The 16,854-nt window shown below is 37.7% G+C and overlaps 1 protein-coding gene and 1 non-coding gene across 2 annotated transcripts; one reads left to right on the forward strand and one right to left on the reverse strand.

Moving 5' to 3' along the window:
- Nucleotides 1-219: 219 nt before the first annotated feature.
- On the forward strand, nt 220-807 carry LOC133031396 (uncharacterized). The gene has a single exon (XM_061104882.1). The coding sequence runs from the start codon at nt 220-222 to the stop codon at nt 805-807; it is 588 nt and encodes a 195-aa protein (XP_060960865.1).
- Nucleotides 808-12,649: 11,842 nt separating this feature from the next.
- LOC115711772 (small nucleolar RNA R71) lies at nt 12,650-12,756 on the reverse strand. The gene has a single exon (XR_004010648.2). It is a non-coding gene; the product is annotated as a small nucleolar RNA R71 (small nucleolar RNA).
- Between the last annotated feature and the right edge of the window lie 4,098 nt (nt 12,757-16,854).

Raw genomic sequence — 16,854 nt, forward strand, 5'->3', positions numbered from 1 at the left:
TGATATTGTTTCTATTGATTATTAGGATTAAAAGTTTGATTTTTCATACGTGAATTAAAGTTGGTCTTTTCTTTTCATAGATTGAAAAATATTAGTAGAAAGTTTATGGAATGGATCAATTCCATTTACTTAAAGACCCAGGATATTTGGTCTTGTCCTATTAAAACAAACTTCAGCTGGTATTTCAAGAAGCTTTTGAAGATCCGAAACGTGACAAGCATGGGCATGATGAACAAGGCGATAAAAGGGGGTAAGTTCAAAGTTAACAGATTTTATATTGAACTGATTGGGGCAGCTAAGATTGACTATGCTGCTACTGTTTGGCACAAGTTTATTATCCCTAAACAGAGGTTCATTTTCTGGCAAATCATCAATGAACATCTGCTCACCCGTGATCATTTGAGCAGATTTATGACCATTCCCTCGGATCTTTGTGTGGTTTGTGAGAGAGATGTAGAAACTCATAACCATTTGTTTGTGGATTGCATTTATACCAGGAAACTTGTTGATAGTGTGGAAACTTGGGCTGGCTGTTTGAGTTGGCCGAAAAGCTTCAGGGAGTTGCAGGAGAGAAAGTGCCTAGCCAAACCCGACCTGGCTGAGTTGATTATGAATGCTATCTATTCAGCTACTCTTTACCAGTTGTGGAGAAACAGGAATGATTGTCTCTTTAATGCTATTTGTCACTTAGTTTCTTTTCTTAGTAAAGAGATTAAATGTATGGTTAAGGCTAGAGTAGTTGGGTTTCATTGTAACAATGCAAAAGGAAAAGATAGTTATATATGGAGGGTAGTGAATAGTTGGTAGCTGCCCTTCTCCTTGTGTGGCGGTTGGTTGTTGCCTCCGACCTTTGTTTTGTATCTTGCTTGTTCTTTTGAATAAAAAGTTTCCTTTTGTTCAAAAAAAAAAGTTTATGGAATGAAAATTTTGAATATATGAAAATAAAATTAAAAAATAACATTTAAATTGAGAATCAAAGTTTATTGTTAATCTCCTTACAAAAAAAAAAAAAATTTATTGTTAATATGTAAAAATAATATGTCTGGAAGAAGATGGAAAAATTAATTTTTATTTCATTTAATATTTATATAATATTTTTTTCCAAATAATATGAATTTATTTTAATTATTTTTTGTTTTTTAAAATTATTTTTTCTAAAAGAATTATTAGTTTGGCCAATACTATATTTACATGCGATACTTTATTGATTAACTAACAGAACGATACATTGAGTGTTAAGTTTAGAAATTTAAGGATATCAATAGAAACTACAATGATGACATCAACTTTATATGATTAGAATATAAAAATAATGCATTATGAAAAAATTAGATTCATAATCTCACACATGCTTTTTTTTGTTCAATTCATAATAAATTTTTTCTATACAAAAAACACTATTCCTATATTCTAGAAAGTAAAAAAAAAACTTCACACATATATAGAGTTATGAATATATATATAAATAATTGAATAATTTTTTAATTTAATATTATTAATTTAATTTATATTTATTATTATGTGTTTTTTAAAAATAATTAATTTAAGGTATATATACTTTTATAGGAAATTTACAAAAATAATAGTAAAATATTAATTTGCAAATTTATGCTTTAATAAAATATTCAAAAATTGAGAGAATTAAGGAGAAAAAAGAAAAATAGCTTTAGAGAGATGTTAGACCGTTACGTCACCGCCTCATACTTCTCCTTTATATATATAGATTTTTTAATTAATATTATTAATTTAATTTATATTTATTACTATACATTTTTTTAAAATAATTAATTTAAGGTACATATTTTTATCGAAAATTTATTAAAATAATAGTTGTTAACCTAGATTTTCGTCAACCAAATTTGAGTCTCACGATGATAATTCAACACAGAAAAAATAAAAACTATAGAAAAATAAAATATGAACACCAGGGTTTTTTACGTGGTTTTGCAGTTAAAATTCTGCATAGTCCACGAGTCAATCTTATTCAGATATCTGAGTATTTTTTTAGGGACTCTCGTGTAAGAGTTTTTTTCCTCCCTTTTTTGAGATTGTTTGCCACTATTTATAATTGCATAGTGGCAGTTAATTACAAAGCTGACAAAAATATAATTACAGTCATTATCTCTTAAATCGTGGGATCTGATTACATATTATGAAATGTAAATGCGGTGTATGATGTTGAAAATCATTTACCTGTAATTTTCCCGCTTTTACTAGGTCAGAAAGATCGTGTTTTAAACACGTCTTTAATAGTTGAATCTGGAGATCTCTCGACAAAAACTAGACTGAAGTGATTCCAGTGGCGAGCTAGAACAATCCTTCTTTTCGAGGTAGACTTGATATGCTTTACGTCGATTGGGGGTATATGGAAATCTTCTTACTTGCCAGTGTTATGAGCCTCACTCCTGTTAGTTGGATGGACTATAGGGAGCTTCCTCGTAGCGAGATAGTCATCTCGCATCCTTGCTCTTCGAGTTGATTTGACTTTTATACTTAGTTTGCTTATTACAAGTTAGGGTATGTGTTACTTTTCTCTGGTGCCTCGCTATTCTCCTTTAGCGATATATGGTTTCTCGTTGTACACTAAGTATCAGTTCATACATTGATTCCTCGCTTAAGACCTTACAGTCAGCGGGTTACAAAATAGACTCTCATACTTACACAATTAATGAGTTATTCTATAAAAGATATGACACCGATTCATATTCCCTTTACCTTGACACGTGTCCTCCAGCCAAATTTTGGGTATAACAATTGCCCCTTAAAAAGTTATTTTTTAATAAAAAGAGCTTTTCAATAATTACGGAGGGCATTTTTGCTAAAATCTTTTCTTGGAAAGGACGCCTCCTTTGATTCTGGTGGCTGTATGGTTTCAAAGATCATTATGAATTGCCTATTCATATTCTGCACGATTCACAGCTGTTAGATTTCTCAATCTTTGGCTTTCTTGTCACTGCACTTCGTGTGTAAAAGGGCGACTCATACTTGTCATTTTTCACAAACCTTTTGGTTCTTTAGTGAAATCCATTTTTAGAATGGATTACTTTCTTTCTGCCAGGATGTCTCTTCTAAGTTCAGAAGTTTATCCTCCCAGACTCATAATACCTAGATGCACCAACCCATTTCCATTCGTTCCTACAGACTTCAAGCCTCAACTGGAGCTGGAATTGATGGGTTCCAGGGCTGAGGACCTTCCGACCAATCCAAACCAGGGGAACCCCGTGACCGGCCATGGCCGATCCTCACAAGTGCTCCCAGAGGGTATAAGTCTTGTGAGCCATCTCAAAGATCCTCCTCAGGCTGATGAAGAATTCCAAAGGAAGATTGGCATGGTTTCAGGTAAATCTGGGGAGGAAGTTGGCGTTGTTTCTATCTGAGAATCCAGCCAGCCGAAGGCCCTAACCTGTGCCAGAAGATCTTCGTGTCAGCCTCTCTCCAGTGTTGAGAAATTTCCTAAGACTGGGAAATAGATCTCTACTTCAGGAAATGGGATCTGATGATGAGGAGAATAGAGTATGTGCAGAGATCAAGGCTCTCTACGTGCAGACGGTCTTTCTCGTCTATGTGTAGCCGGTCTTTCTCCAAGCTATGTGTAGACGGTCTTTTTCTCTCATCCTCTGCTTAGGAGAATGACTTAATGGTTTGCCCCTAGTGGCATTTTTGTTAAGACAAGTTTGTAACCTAGTCTTAGGTTTTTCTTATCTTAAATCCCTTGTACTGTTTTTATTCTAACTTAATACAATTGTGTTTTCTTGCGATATTATTCACTATGTAGACAACTATATTTTGATCAAATATACAACACTTTTGGGTTTCTCCATTGCTCGTAATCTTCTTGTTTAGGTAGTTAATAATCTACCAAACTTTATGATTTTTGAGCAGTTGTCAATTCTGCCTCGCCATTGCAGTTATAATCTGCCTTAAGCAAACTTAAATATACTTTAAGGATTCTATCACTTTGTATATTTTAGTTTGCTCGCATGAATAGTTATATTATCTATCCGTTTTCTAGGTTTAAGTACTTTTATCAAGGCATCGTGATGCCTCGTTTAGTACTTTCCTAGGTCGCGAGAATTGTTAGTATTCAGTTTTGTACACAAGTTATAACTTTTGATTTTCCTCTCCCATCAAATAGATTACAAATTAAAAACTATAGTTGTTTGATCTCTTCTTCGTCAGAAAGGTTTGATCAAGCTGTTATAACAATTCGACCCCTTTCTCGTCAAAAAGGTTTGGTCAAGTAGTTATAACGGTTTGACTCTACTTTTGTCAAAGAGGTTTAGTCCAGAACCTTTGAATTTCAAAATGTTTTTTGAAATGGCGGGTTTGCATTATACAATGTATTTCCAGAAGAATTCGGGTTAGTCATACATAAATGCCCCTTGAGTAATTTTAAAGAATGAAACTTTGTAATTACTTAATATAGATGATTCTCTTTATTCATAACTAAAGTTTTAAATTTACATGAGTAATGCGAGTCACATCATTTATTTATTGATGGTAGGGTCGCAAATGTTCTACGTTCCAGTAGTTTTTTATTAGCGAGCCATCAGGTTAAGCCAATTTATAGACTCCGACTCCATCTATTACTTCAATGACATATGGACCCTTCCAGTTTGGGTTGAGCACTGTTGCTGATGCATCTCTCGTGTTTGCAAAGACTCGTCTTAACACCAAGTCTCCAACATTAAATAGTCTTTTCTTGACTCTTTTGTTGAAGTATCTTGTGACTCGGTGTTGATATGCAGCATTGGCGATTTGTGACTCAGTTCGTTTTTTGTCAAGTAGATCCAACGACAATTTTAAAAGTTCTTGGTTTTCTTCTTGATTATAAAACTCTCTTCTGTGAGTCGATATGTTCACTTCAACAGGTAGCATTGCTTTCGAGGCAAATTCTAGCAAGAAAGGAGTTGTCCCGTGGCTGTTTTCTCGGTAGTTCTGTGGGCCCAAAGCACCTGAGGTATCTCATCAACCCATCTGCCTTTGGCAGTGTCTAACTTCTTCTTGATAGTATCCCTTAGGGTTTTATTAATGGCTTCCACTTGTCCATTTGCCTGAGGCCTGGATACTGACGAGAAGCTTTTGATAATTTTATTCCTGTCGCAGAATTCAGTGAACAATTTGCCATCAAATTGGGATCCATTATCGGATACTATCTTTATGGGAATTCCAAACCTATAGATTATGCTCTTAACGCCGAAGTCAATGACTTTCTTGCAGGTTATGGATATGAGGGGCTCGGCCTCCGTCCATTTAGTGAAGAAGTCGAGTGCCACCACCGCATACTTAGCTCCTCCTCGCCCAGTGGGTAATGCCCCAATTAGGTCGATCCCCCATATAGCAAATGGGTAGGGCGAGGTCATCATTCTAAGTTCGGTTGGCGGTATGCGAGCTATATGTGAAAATCTCTGACATTTATCACATATCTTGACAAACTGATGTGTGTCCTTATTGATCGTTGGCCAGTAATATCCTTGTCTAATGATCTTTTTAGACAAACTTTGCCAACCTGCATGATCCCCACAGAAGCCTTCATGAATTTCTCTAATGATTTTGTTTGCTTCTCCAAGAGGAACACACCAAAGTAGGGGCATTGAACATCCTCTTCAATATAGTTTACCTTTGATCATTGTGTAGCGAGGCACTGTATACAAAAGTTTTTGTTCCTCGTTTTTGTCATTTGGAAGTTTTCCATCGAGTAAATAGTTAACAATAGGCGTCATCCATGTTGGAGAGTTATCTATCATCTCAACATCTTCGGTATCACATATACTTGTCTCGCTTAGCATCTCTATCAAAACTAGATTTAATTCATCCAAGTCATTCTGCGAGGCTAGCTTTGCTAAGGCATCAGCGTTGGAGTTTTGTTCTCTCAGAATCTATTCGATTTGAAAGTAATTGATCTTTCCAAATTCTTCTGAACTTTCTCTAAATACTTCGCCATTTTCAAGCCTTTGGCCAGGTATTCCCTGAGGACCTGGGTCACGATCAGCTACGAAGCACTATGACAAATGAGATTTTTGACTTTCAAGGCCTCGACTATCTTTAAGCCTGCGATCAAGGCTTCATATTCAGCCTCGTTATTTTCTGCGTCAAATTGGAATCTCAGAGCATAGTGAAACTTAAAGCCTTTCGGTGAATTAATATTACCCCTGCACCCGAACCCTGTTCGTTGGATGCGCCATCCACGTATAACTTCTAGGTTTCCGCGTCTCGCTGATCAGGTGGGATTTCTTCTGGAGTTATTCATTCTATCAAAAGTTAGCTAAAGCTTGGCCCTTGATGGAAGTTCGAGGATGGTATGTTATGTCGAACTGTCGCAGTTCAATCGACCATTTTATCAATCTTCCAGATGCATATGGTTTTGATAAAACATGTCTCAAGGGCTGATCGGTTAACACTATTATGGGGTAAGCCTGGAAGTATGGCCGTAATTTGCGAGACGCATGGACTAGGCATAACGCGAGTTTTTCTAGAGGGGGATACCTGGATTCTGCCCCTAGTAACCTTTTACTTACATAGTAAATAGGTTGCTGGTGCTTACCCTCTTCTCGCACTATAGTCGCACCAATTGCATCTTCCAAGATGGCTAAATAAAGAGATAACGTCTCTCTAGTTATTGGATTTGCCAAAACTGGAGGCATTGCGAGATGAATTTTTATGCTCTGAAAGGCTTCTTTACACTCTTTTGTCCACTCGAACTTTTTGTTGCGTCACAATATGTTGAAGAAGGGTACACACTTATCAGTTGACTTCGAAATGAATCTATTAAGTGCTGCTATTCTTCGTGTCAGGCCCTGTACTTCCTTAGGCTTTTTCGGTGATGGCATGTCTATTAATGCCTTAATTTTTTTAGGATTTGCGTCAATACCCCTCGCGTTAACTATGGATCCCGAAAACTTTCCCGAGGCAACTCCGAAGGAACATTTCTTTGGGTTTAGTTTCATGTTACACTTTTTCATTATTTTAAAGCATTCCGCGAGGTCTGAGGTATGATCCTTACTCTTTATCGACTTCACCAACATATTTTTGACGTAAACCTCCATGTTTCACCCTATCTGATTTGCGAACATTTTATTTACTAGTCGCTGATACATTGCCCCAGCGTTCTTCAGTCCGAACGACATGAATTTATAGCAATAGAGTCCCATGTTGGTTACAAAGCTTGTATGTTCTTAATTTGGGACATACATTTTTATCTGGTTATATCCATAATATGCGTCCATAAAAGATATAAGCTCATGCCCAGCAGTTCCATCCACTAACTGGTCGATCCTGGGAAGTGGAAAATAGTCTTTTGGGCAGGCCTTATTCAGTTCAGAGAAATCAATATAAGTTCTCCAGGTTCTGTTAGGTTTCGAGACGAGAACAGGATTAGCTATCCACGAGGGATAAAATACCTCCGGTATAAAATCGTTGACCAATAAGTTGTTAACTTCCTGTTTTAGTGCCTCTCGGAATCCAAGGGCCTGCTTTTTTGTCTCTTCGCTGGGTAGTTTGGATCAACATTTAAGTGATGGAAGATAATGTTAGGGTCGATCCCTATTATATCCCCATGACTCTAGGCGACTTGATCCTGGTTCGCCTTCAAAAAGCTTGTTAATTGCTATTTAAGCTGCTCGTCCAGGTTATTCCTAATGTACACACATTTGGTGGGATTTCCTGGGTCGAGAATAACCTCCTCCAATTCTTCAATTAGTTTTAGCAGGTTTCTTTCATCTTGAACTCGGGGATCGAGATCTTCATCTTTCTTCTCATTTTCGTCTGCCAAGATCACCATCAGTTGATGACCGGCCTTTCTATGCTGCAACTCTATGTGATAGCAATCGCAAGCCAGCATTTGGTCGCCACGCACCACTCCCACGATGTCTGGTGTTTCGAACTTTAAAGATAGGTTCTTGATCGAACTGACTGCCCCTAGTCGAATCAGTGTTGGACGACCCAAAAGTACGTTGTAAGCCGAAGACAGGTCAACAACTAAGAAGTCTTGCATAAGAGTAGCAGTTAAAGGTGCCTCGCCTACAGTTAATGTGAGCTCGATTACGCCAAGGCTAGCGATGCTATCCCTGGTGAATCCGCAAAGATTCACCATACAAGGCCATAACTTGGCCTTTTCGAGCCCCATTTTCTTAAGAGTTTCCTTATAAATGATATTTACCGAGCTCCCATAATTTATTAACACTCTCTTGATCCTCTTATTGGCGAGTTAAATTGTTATGACCAGCAAATCGACATGAGGATATCTCACGTTCTTCTCGTCTTCCTCTATGAATGTAATGGAGGTTCCTCGGTTTTCACCTTCTTAGAAGGTTCTGAGGCAAAGACCGACTACTCGTTCTTTATTTCCTTCACATATCTCTTCTGAGCGTTATTGCTTTCCCCTGCAATATGCGGTCCTCCCCAAATAACCAAGATGTCCTCTCCTTCCACAGGAATAGGTTGTAACCCCTGGTTATTTGGGTTATCAGGCTAACGAAGCTGGTTGTATCCCTGGCCGTGTCTTCTCACATACTGCTTAAAATGGCCTCGAACGATAAGGCTCTCTCTCTCTCTCATCTTTCAATTGGCGACATTCGTCGATCGTATGCCCGACATTTTTATGAAATTTACAATATTTGTTAGGATCTCTTTTGCTCCTCAAATTCCTCATAGGCTCACATTTGCTGAAGGCTACCTTCTGCTTATGTGCGAGGTAAATATTTTCTCGAGTTTCATTAAGCTTGGTATAAATAGTATACACTGGCACATATTTGTCATGCTTCTTCTATTTCTTTCTATCCTTCGACGATTCCCTGATTTCGTCCTTTCTTTTTAGACTAGAAGCCCCCGAGTTATCAATTCTCGTGGAAGTAGTCCTTGTTGAAACATTGATGGGCTTACCTCCCAAGCTTGTTTTCAACAAGTTCATTTCCTTTCGGGTTTCTTCCTTTCATATACACCTGAGCTCTCTCATTGAACTCAATTATGTTTCTTACCAGACGTCCTTGTATATCATCCCACAACTCGCCCCGGCGGTTAATGGATCAGTGGAGATCCCTGCCTGGTGGCAAGGGAGGCAGAGATGACCCAACAGCATCTCTGCAATGAGAAGTCTAAGCCACCTTGGCCCTTACTCGTCTCGTGGTTTCATCTAAAGATCCCCCAGTGAGACTTCTCAGCCAAGAAGACATATCTTCAAAAGAAGAGTACGAAAGTCAGAAAGCAAGTCATAAACATTCAATGTAAGACAAGATTTTAAAAGATGATGTGATCAACTATCAAATACCCACCGTCCTCAGAAGAGGAACTGTCAAAATCCTCTACAATTGCCTTGCCTTGACTCTAGATGTAGGCAAGGGGTGAGGAGGTCCCTTAGAAGTCTGGCCTCTAGGCCCGATCCAGAGAGAAGCATCACTAACTAGACCCCCGCTAGGCAAGCGTCGACAGTGGGCCCTCTCTTTCCTCTCCAAATTTTGTGCTATACAAGACAAAGGCACATCGTCATCCAAATCAGGAACCTGTCCATCTCCAAGATAGGCTCCCTCTACAACTGGGACTCGTGCAACTCCAGAAGTAGAAGGATACAAACCATACTTCTAGAAATTGGCCACACTGGTCAACCTAAGTATGTTTCTTTGCTCCACCGAGAGAGATAGGATGTGGCTTGCCCTATCCCTCATTTGCAAGGTGGGGATAGAGCATTTGAGGAATGGCACCCATAAGAATTCATAGTGTCCAATCCTTCGAAGGCCATAAGCAATAAAGTACCTTTTGGCACACCCGCCAACTTTCGACATGGTGTCATCCAACCACTGGTGACCGATCTGACTGAAGTAGAAGTACCCAGTCATGTTCTGCTTTGGAGCAGAATTCAAGCCAAAATAATACCCAATATCATAAGGAGTAGGTTTAGGCCAGCCTAGCTGCATATATAAAACAAACATTGTTGAAAGGTACTTGATACTTTTTGGGGTGATTTGTGTCAGTCACATACCAAAGTAAGCAGCGATGTCTCGAAAGTTATGAAGTGGCAGCACTGCCCCCTGTTCAACATGCCGCTCTGACCAAGCAAGCCAACCAAGGGGAAGCCAGTGCGCCCAGTAATCGCTGCGAGGTATCTCACAATGGACATCCCTCACTAAGCCACTAGCAAGTATCTTGCTAAAAGCATCCTCAAAAAGGGTAGAAGCAAGAGAGACCCAATTATCTCCCTGTGATCTCGCATCTAGTATCTCAAGCTCAGAAGACTGATCCACGACATGATCCAAGCCAAGCATTGAAGGCTCACCAAGTTTGTTCAGTGGGTTACCATTAACATCATAATGACCCAAAGGACAGTAAGGGAGGACAATACAGGTGTTGTACCTCCTCCTCTTAACTGATGCAACCTCCTCAAGATCAGACTCAGCATCGGGATTCTCAACCCCCTGATCAACCCCAGGATCACCATTAACATGAGGCTGATTAGCCTCTTCTACAACCCTAACTCGACCGCTTGTAGCCACCTTGGCTACATGAGGGTCACTCGGAGGTACTCTACGATAAGTCTGCTTCATTCTGGCTATAAATACAAAATAAATAAGAGACCTATGCGGTCGTCACCTCCCTTATTGTAAGGTAATTTTTAGCCTAAGTTTCAGGTCATATTTTATAGTTGTTTTTCTTCTTTATTATTATTTTTGGAATAGAATTACGCTTGTTTTCTTTGATTTCAGGTTTCAACACTCGGAATGTATAAATTGGACAAATTTCAAAAAAGAGTGATCTATAAAATAGAGTAAATGTTGAAAGAAAATAAAGCTGAAACTTAAAGCCTAAATTCGACTATGTTCTGATCATATTTTGGAAGAAGTCAAAACATAAAAGTTTTAGATCTTTCTTTATCTTTCCAACGCATCTTGAATCAGCTCATTTGGAGTTTGTATGAGACTGTTATGCCCATTTTACTGAAAGAGGTGAAAGTAGAAAAATTAGGTCCAGTGGCCGCGGCGAGATCACCATGGCCGGAGCCATAAAGTCACAACAGAAACTTGGTTTTTAGAAGCTCATCTGGCCGCGGCGAGCGTCCGTACGATCAGGGGTATTTTCGTCTGTGGAACCCTAAAAATAAGTTATAAATAGAAAACTGCGATTGGAATTTAGGGGAAGCAATTTTGAGACCTAAAACACAGCAGAAAGCGGCAATAAGAGCAGAGGAAATCAAAGTGAAGATCCAGAGTCATTCCACCAACAGTTTCTTTCTCTATTCCTTATTAATTTCTTTATGCTGAATATTGTTATAGAAATGGTTATGGATTTAATTATGAACTAAATTTGCCATTTAGGGAGGATGATGATTGTTGTTTAAAGTTTTTACCTAGTTAATGCATAATTGCCATTCCTCCATTCTTGATTTTGAAATTATCTTTATTTGTGTTTAATTCCATGTGTAAGCTTGATCACCTTCTGCATGTTCTATGATCTCAATTCAAAATCTGAAAAGTGAGAATTGGGAATACTAAAATTGGATAATCGATGTTTTATGTGTAACGAGAGTATTCATATGACTTATGCGACAAGTAGATTATTGCTTAATGTTGAGTTCATGTTAGTTTAATTAAGAGATTAATTAGAGAACATGTGTTTTAGAACCTTAAAGATCTAAAAAGAGTTAGGTTAATTTATAATCTGGCATTCACCTCAAGAACAGGATAGCAATTAGGCATTAACAATTAGGTAAACATACAACAGGATTCTCCTCCCGATTATCTCATCTTGCTCAACTTTCACTTGTGTTATTTAAGTTTTCTAAATTACTTTCATTCTTTTTCAATCATAAATACTATTGGTTTGCCAAATAGAATTATAAGTATAGTTTAGTAGTAATTAATCCAATTCCTGTGGTTCAATCTCACTTGCATGAGTATACTACTTGATTGCGTGCACTTGTGTAGTTTTTAACAATTTTAGTAACAAGTTTTTTGCGTCGTTGCCGGGAAAATGTATAAAGATTAATATTACACAAAATTATACTAACTTCTACTTTTGTTTATTTCTCTTGCTAAATTTTTAACCTGTTTCTTACAATACTGCTTTTATCTATTTCAGATATTTTGAGTGTATGCACCGTCAAGGGCAAGGAGTCATATTGCCCGTTGACCGTAAAATTGAGAAGACATGTAGGAGAAACAGAAGGAACAAAAGGCAAGAGAGAGTTTCAGCACCTGCTGAAACACCAGAAATCATGGCTTACAATGCCAATGTTGCAAATAATGTAGGAAACAACGGTAATAATGGAGGTGCCGTTGAAGATCAAGCTAACGGCTGTAGCTTGAGAGATTATATCCTTCCAACTCTTACGGGGGTTCAGTCATGCATCAGGCCACCAGCAGTGGATGCTAACAACTTCGAAATAAAGCCTGCCATACTTCAAATGGTGCAGTCTTCAGTCCAGTTTGGGGGACTCCCTTCTGAAGACCCCAATCTGCATCTATCAAACTTCATGGAGTTATGTTAGACTTTTAAAGTCAATAGAGTTAGTGATGATGCCATTTGCTTGAGACTTTTTCCATTCTCGCTGAGAGAGCGAGCCAAGAGTTGGTTGATCTCCTTGCCTCAAAATTCTATAGCAACATGGACTGATCTGGCAACGAAGTTTTTGTCTAAGTTCTTCCCTCCAGCAAAGTCTGCTAAGCTGCGAGGAGAAATTAATAATTTCTGTCAGCTGGATAATGAATCTCTCCATGAGGCTTAAGAGAGGTTCAAGGATCTCATCAGAAAATGTCCTCATCATGGCATTAAGAAGTGGATGCTGGTTCATAATTTTTATAATGGGTTGGTTGGTAACACCAGAACACTCATAGATGCTGCAGCTGGTGGAGCATTCATGAGGAAGAGTGCAAATGAAGCCTATGATTTGTTAGAGGAGATGGCCCTGAACAGTCAACAGTGGCCAACTGAAAGAAGCCAAACAAAGAAGGTGGTTGGTATGCTAGAGGTGGATGCCATTACCAAGTTGACAGCCCAGGTAGAGGCCCTAATAAAACTGATGGTTGTGCAAGCCAAACAAGCTCAAGTGGTCTGTGAGCTATGTGGAGGTCCTCATCACTTTTCTGAGTGTCAGGAAGATGTGAATAATTTGCCAATGGATCAAGCGAAAGCCATTGGGAACTACTCTCAAAACAATAATTATGGGCACAACAAACAGGGGTTCTACCAGTAGAGAAATCAGCCCCAACAAAACCAACAACAGCCGCAACAACAGAGTCCTAGTGGAGGCTCCAATATCCAAGCTAATTTATTGCTCCAATTCATGATGGAGACTAGAGCCTCTATTAAAACTCTAGAAACTCAGATGGAACAATTAGCTACTCAAGTGGCAAAACAAGCTCAAGAAAATTCACCTAGCACTAGTGAGGCAAAAGGAAAAGAGCAATGTAAAGCAATTTCCTTAAGGAGTGGAAAGAATTATGAGGGACCTAGTGGCAAGAAACCAGTTGAAGATGGGGTTCAAGATCAACATGTATAGACACAGGCACCAAAGGAAAAGAACACTACTGAGGGTCTTGCACTGAAAAAGCTTCACCTCCGATCAGCATAAATCACCATATTAAAATTCCTTACCCTTAAAGACTCTGCAAGAACAACCTCGACAAGCAGTTTTCAAAATTTCTTGAAATATTTAGGAAGCTACACATTAACATTCCATTTGCAGAGGCCTTGGAGCAAATGCCAGCTTACCTAAAGTTCAAGAAAGAAATTTTGGCTAAGAAAAGGAAGTTGGAAGAATTCGAGACAGTGACACTCACAGAGGAGTGTAGTGCAATTTTTCAAAAGAAACTACCGCCCAAGCTTAAAGATCTGGGTAGTTTCAATATTCCATGCTCTATATGGGGTTCGGTGGAAACTAAAGCTCTTTGTGATCTGGGAGCAAGCATTAATCTAATGCCTTTGTCTGTCTTCAAAAGGCTAGGATTGGGAAAAGCAAAGCCCACAACAGTGACTCTGCAACTATCGGATCGTTCTTTGACTCATCCTCGTGGGATAATTTAAGATGTACTGGTGAAGGTTGGTAAGTTTATCTTCCCTGCTGATTTCCTAATTCTTGATATGGAGGAAGATTCAACTATTACCATTATTTTGGGAAGACCATTCTTAGCAATGGGGCGAGCTTTAATAGATGTTCAAACGGGGGAGTTAAAGTTGCGAGTGCAAGATGAAGAGGTCAATTTTAATGTTTTTTCCCCAACCGACATTCCTAACTGTGGCAAGATTGAGATGGTGAAGGGTTCTTTTGTTAAAGCTGAAAAGAAGAGAGCATTTCCTAAAGAGCAACTTCGAACGCTTTGGCGTTGTTGGAAAAGATTGATGTGTGGTAGTTCTGAAGGTGAACTTACTCTGGAGCAAAACTCTGAAATCAACACTATTAGTGGTCCAGTTTCTTCATTTAGTACGAGGGCTCTTTTTGATGCAAAGGGTCCACCCAACCCAGTCTGATGGGGCTCAGATAAGTCTCTATCACCTAGAATTTTCTTTTAACACATTGGGGACAATGTGTATCTTTAGTTTGGGGGGACAGATATAATTTTTTTAGTTTTTTTCGTTTTATGTTGAGATTTAATTTTTTTAGTTTTTTTGTTTTAAGTTTTTTATTTTCGTTTTTGATTTTCTAGTTAGTTTTTGTTATTGTTAGTGTCGTGTGTTCATAGCTAAGTTGGAAGATTGATTGAACCACTGTTATTCACTTATGCAATGGATTAAAATCTTAACCGTGTGCTTGAGTCATAACTCTTTGAATTAAATTGGATGTGTATTAGAAGGTTGTTCATCTAGATGTAAAACATTTATTTTTGACGTGTATCACTTTTGTTCTATTTGGATTGTGGAATGTTGGCTTGACATGGAATAGAATTTGTTTGATGATTTTTGTTTTGAAAAGGATTTAGGCAAATTTTCTTTTGATCGATTGAGCCTTTCGAACCTACCTGAAAAGTTTTATCCTTAGTTACCCAAAGTTGAGCCTTAACTTGTTTTAAAATTCGCCCCACTTAACTAAGCTTAATTTGTTATCTTTAACTATTTTCATTCTCAACATACATTATTATGCCATAAGCTTTTAATCAAGTTTGGGGGGAATGAATTGTGTAAGTGGGGAACAATTTTGAAAGTAAGCAATTGAAAAATAAAATACTTGTTATGTGATGTGCCTCTATTGTAAAAAGAAAGAAGAAGAAGAAAAAAAACAAAAGAAAAAAAATAAATGTGATAATTTCTTCTTGAGACACAAATGAACAATGAAGTAGGCACATAGGAAAAAAAAAAGAAAAGTGTAATCTCTTACTAGATCTTTGGGATGAAAGAATGGATAAGTGTGGGTGCTTGTTTGGTATAATTGTGCTTATGGTATAATGTAGCCTAAATGACTTCTCATCTACCCGTTTTACCTAAGCCATGCTATTATAACCGAAAAACACCTTTTGATTCCGAGCAAGAATTGTCAACATTAGTGGAGAGAGGTATGTCGTTCAAGCTTATTAAACATGGGTCAGCAGAATGCTGGAGAGTGTAGAATGGTTGTGATATGAATGTCAAAAGATGTGTTTTGTGTCTGTATGAATTGCTTACTTCTAAATTGTGCATCCAAGTTAGTTCTTAGAGTTTTGAGTTGAAATTCTTGTTACTAATTTGCTTGAAGTTGTGTAGGTGGTAGTGGTAGTTCAATCATTGGAAGGTTTAGTTATCTATTACATTGTTTAATTTCAGTTTGAGTTTTAGCTTTACTCGAGGGCGAGTAAAGATTTAGTTTGGGGTTATTTGTTAGGTTATTTTTAGCCTAAGTTTCAGGTCATATTTTATAGTTGTTTTTCTTCTTTATTATTAGTTTTGGAATAGAATTATGCTTGTTTTCTTTGTTTTCAGGTTTCGACACTTGGAATGTATAAATTGGACAAAATTCAGAAAACAGTGATCTATAAAATAGAGTAAATGTTGAAAGAAAATAAAGCTGAAACTTAAAGCCTAAATTCGACTATGTTCTGATCATATTTTGGAAGAAGTCAAAACATAAAAGTTTTAAATCTTTTTTTATCTTTCCAATGCATCTTGAATCAGCTCATTTGGAGTTTGTATGAGAAAGTTATGCCCATTTTACTGAAAGAGGTCAAAGAAGAAAAATTGGGTCCAGTGGCCGCGGCGAGATCACCATGGCCGTGGCCATAAAGTCAGAACAGAAACGTGGTTTTTAGAAGCTCATCTGGCTGCGGCGAGACCACTTGTGGCCGCAGCGAGTGTCCGTACGATCAGGGGTATTTTCGTCTGTGGAACCCTAAAAATGAGATATAAATAAAAAAACTGTGATTGGAAATTAGGGGAAGCAATTTTGAGACCTAAAACACAGCAGAAAGCGGCAAGAAGAGCAAAGGAAATCAAAGTGAAGATCCAAAGTCATTCCACCAACAGTTTCTTTCTCTATTCCTTTTTAATTTCTTTATGCTGAATATTGTTATAGGAATTGTTATGGATTTAATTATGAACTAAATTTCCCATTTAGGGAGGATGATGATTGTTGTTTAAAGTTTTTACCTAGTTAATGCATAATTGCCATTCCTCCATTTTTGATTGTGGAATTATCTTATTTGTGTTTAATTCCATGTGTAAGCTTGATCACCTTCTGCATGTTCTATGATCTCAATTCGAAATCTGAAAAGTGAGAATTGAAAATGCTAAAATTGGATAATCGTTGTTCTATGTGTAACGAGAGTTTTCACATGACTTATGTGACATGTAGATTATTGCTTAATGTTGGTTTCATGTTAGTTTAATTGAGAGATTAATTAGAGAACATGTGATTTGGAACCTAAAAGATCTGAAAAGAGTTAGGTTAATTTATAATCTGTC

The sequence above is a fragment of the Cannabis sativa genome, chromosome 9 (genome assembly GCF_029168945.1).
Source record: "Cannabis sativa cultivar Pink pepper isolate KNU-18-1 chromosome 9, ASM2916894v1, whole genome shotgun sequence".
NCBI lineage: Eukaryota > Viridiplantae > Streptophyta > Magnoliopsida > Rosales > Cannabaceae > Cannabis > Cannabis sativa.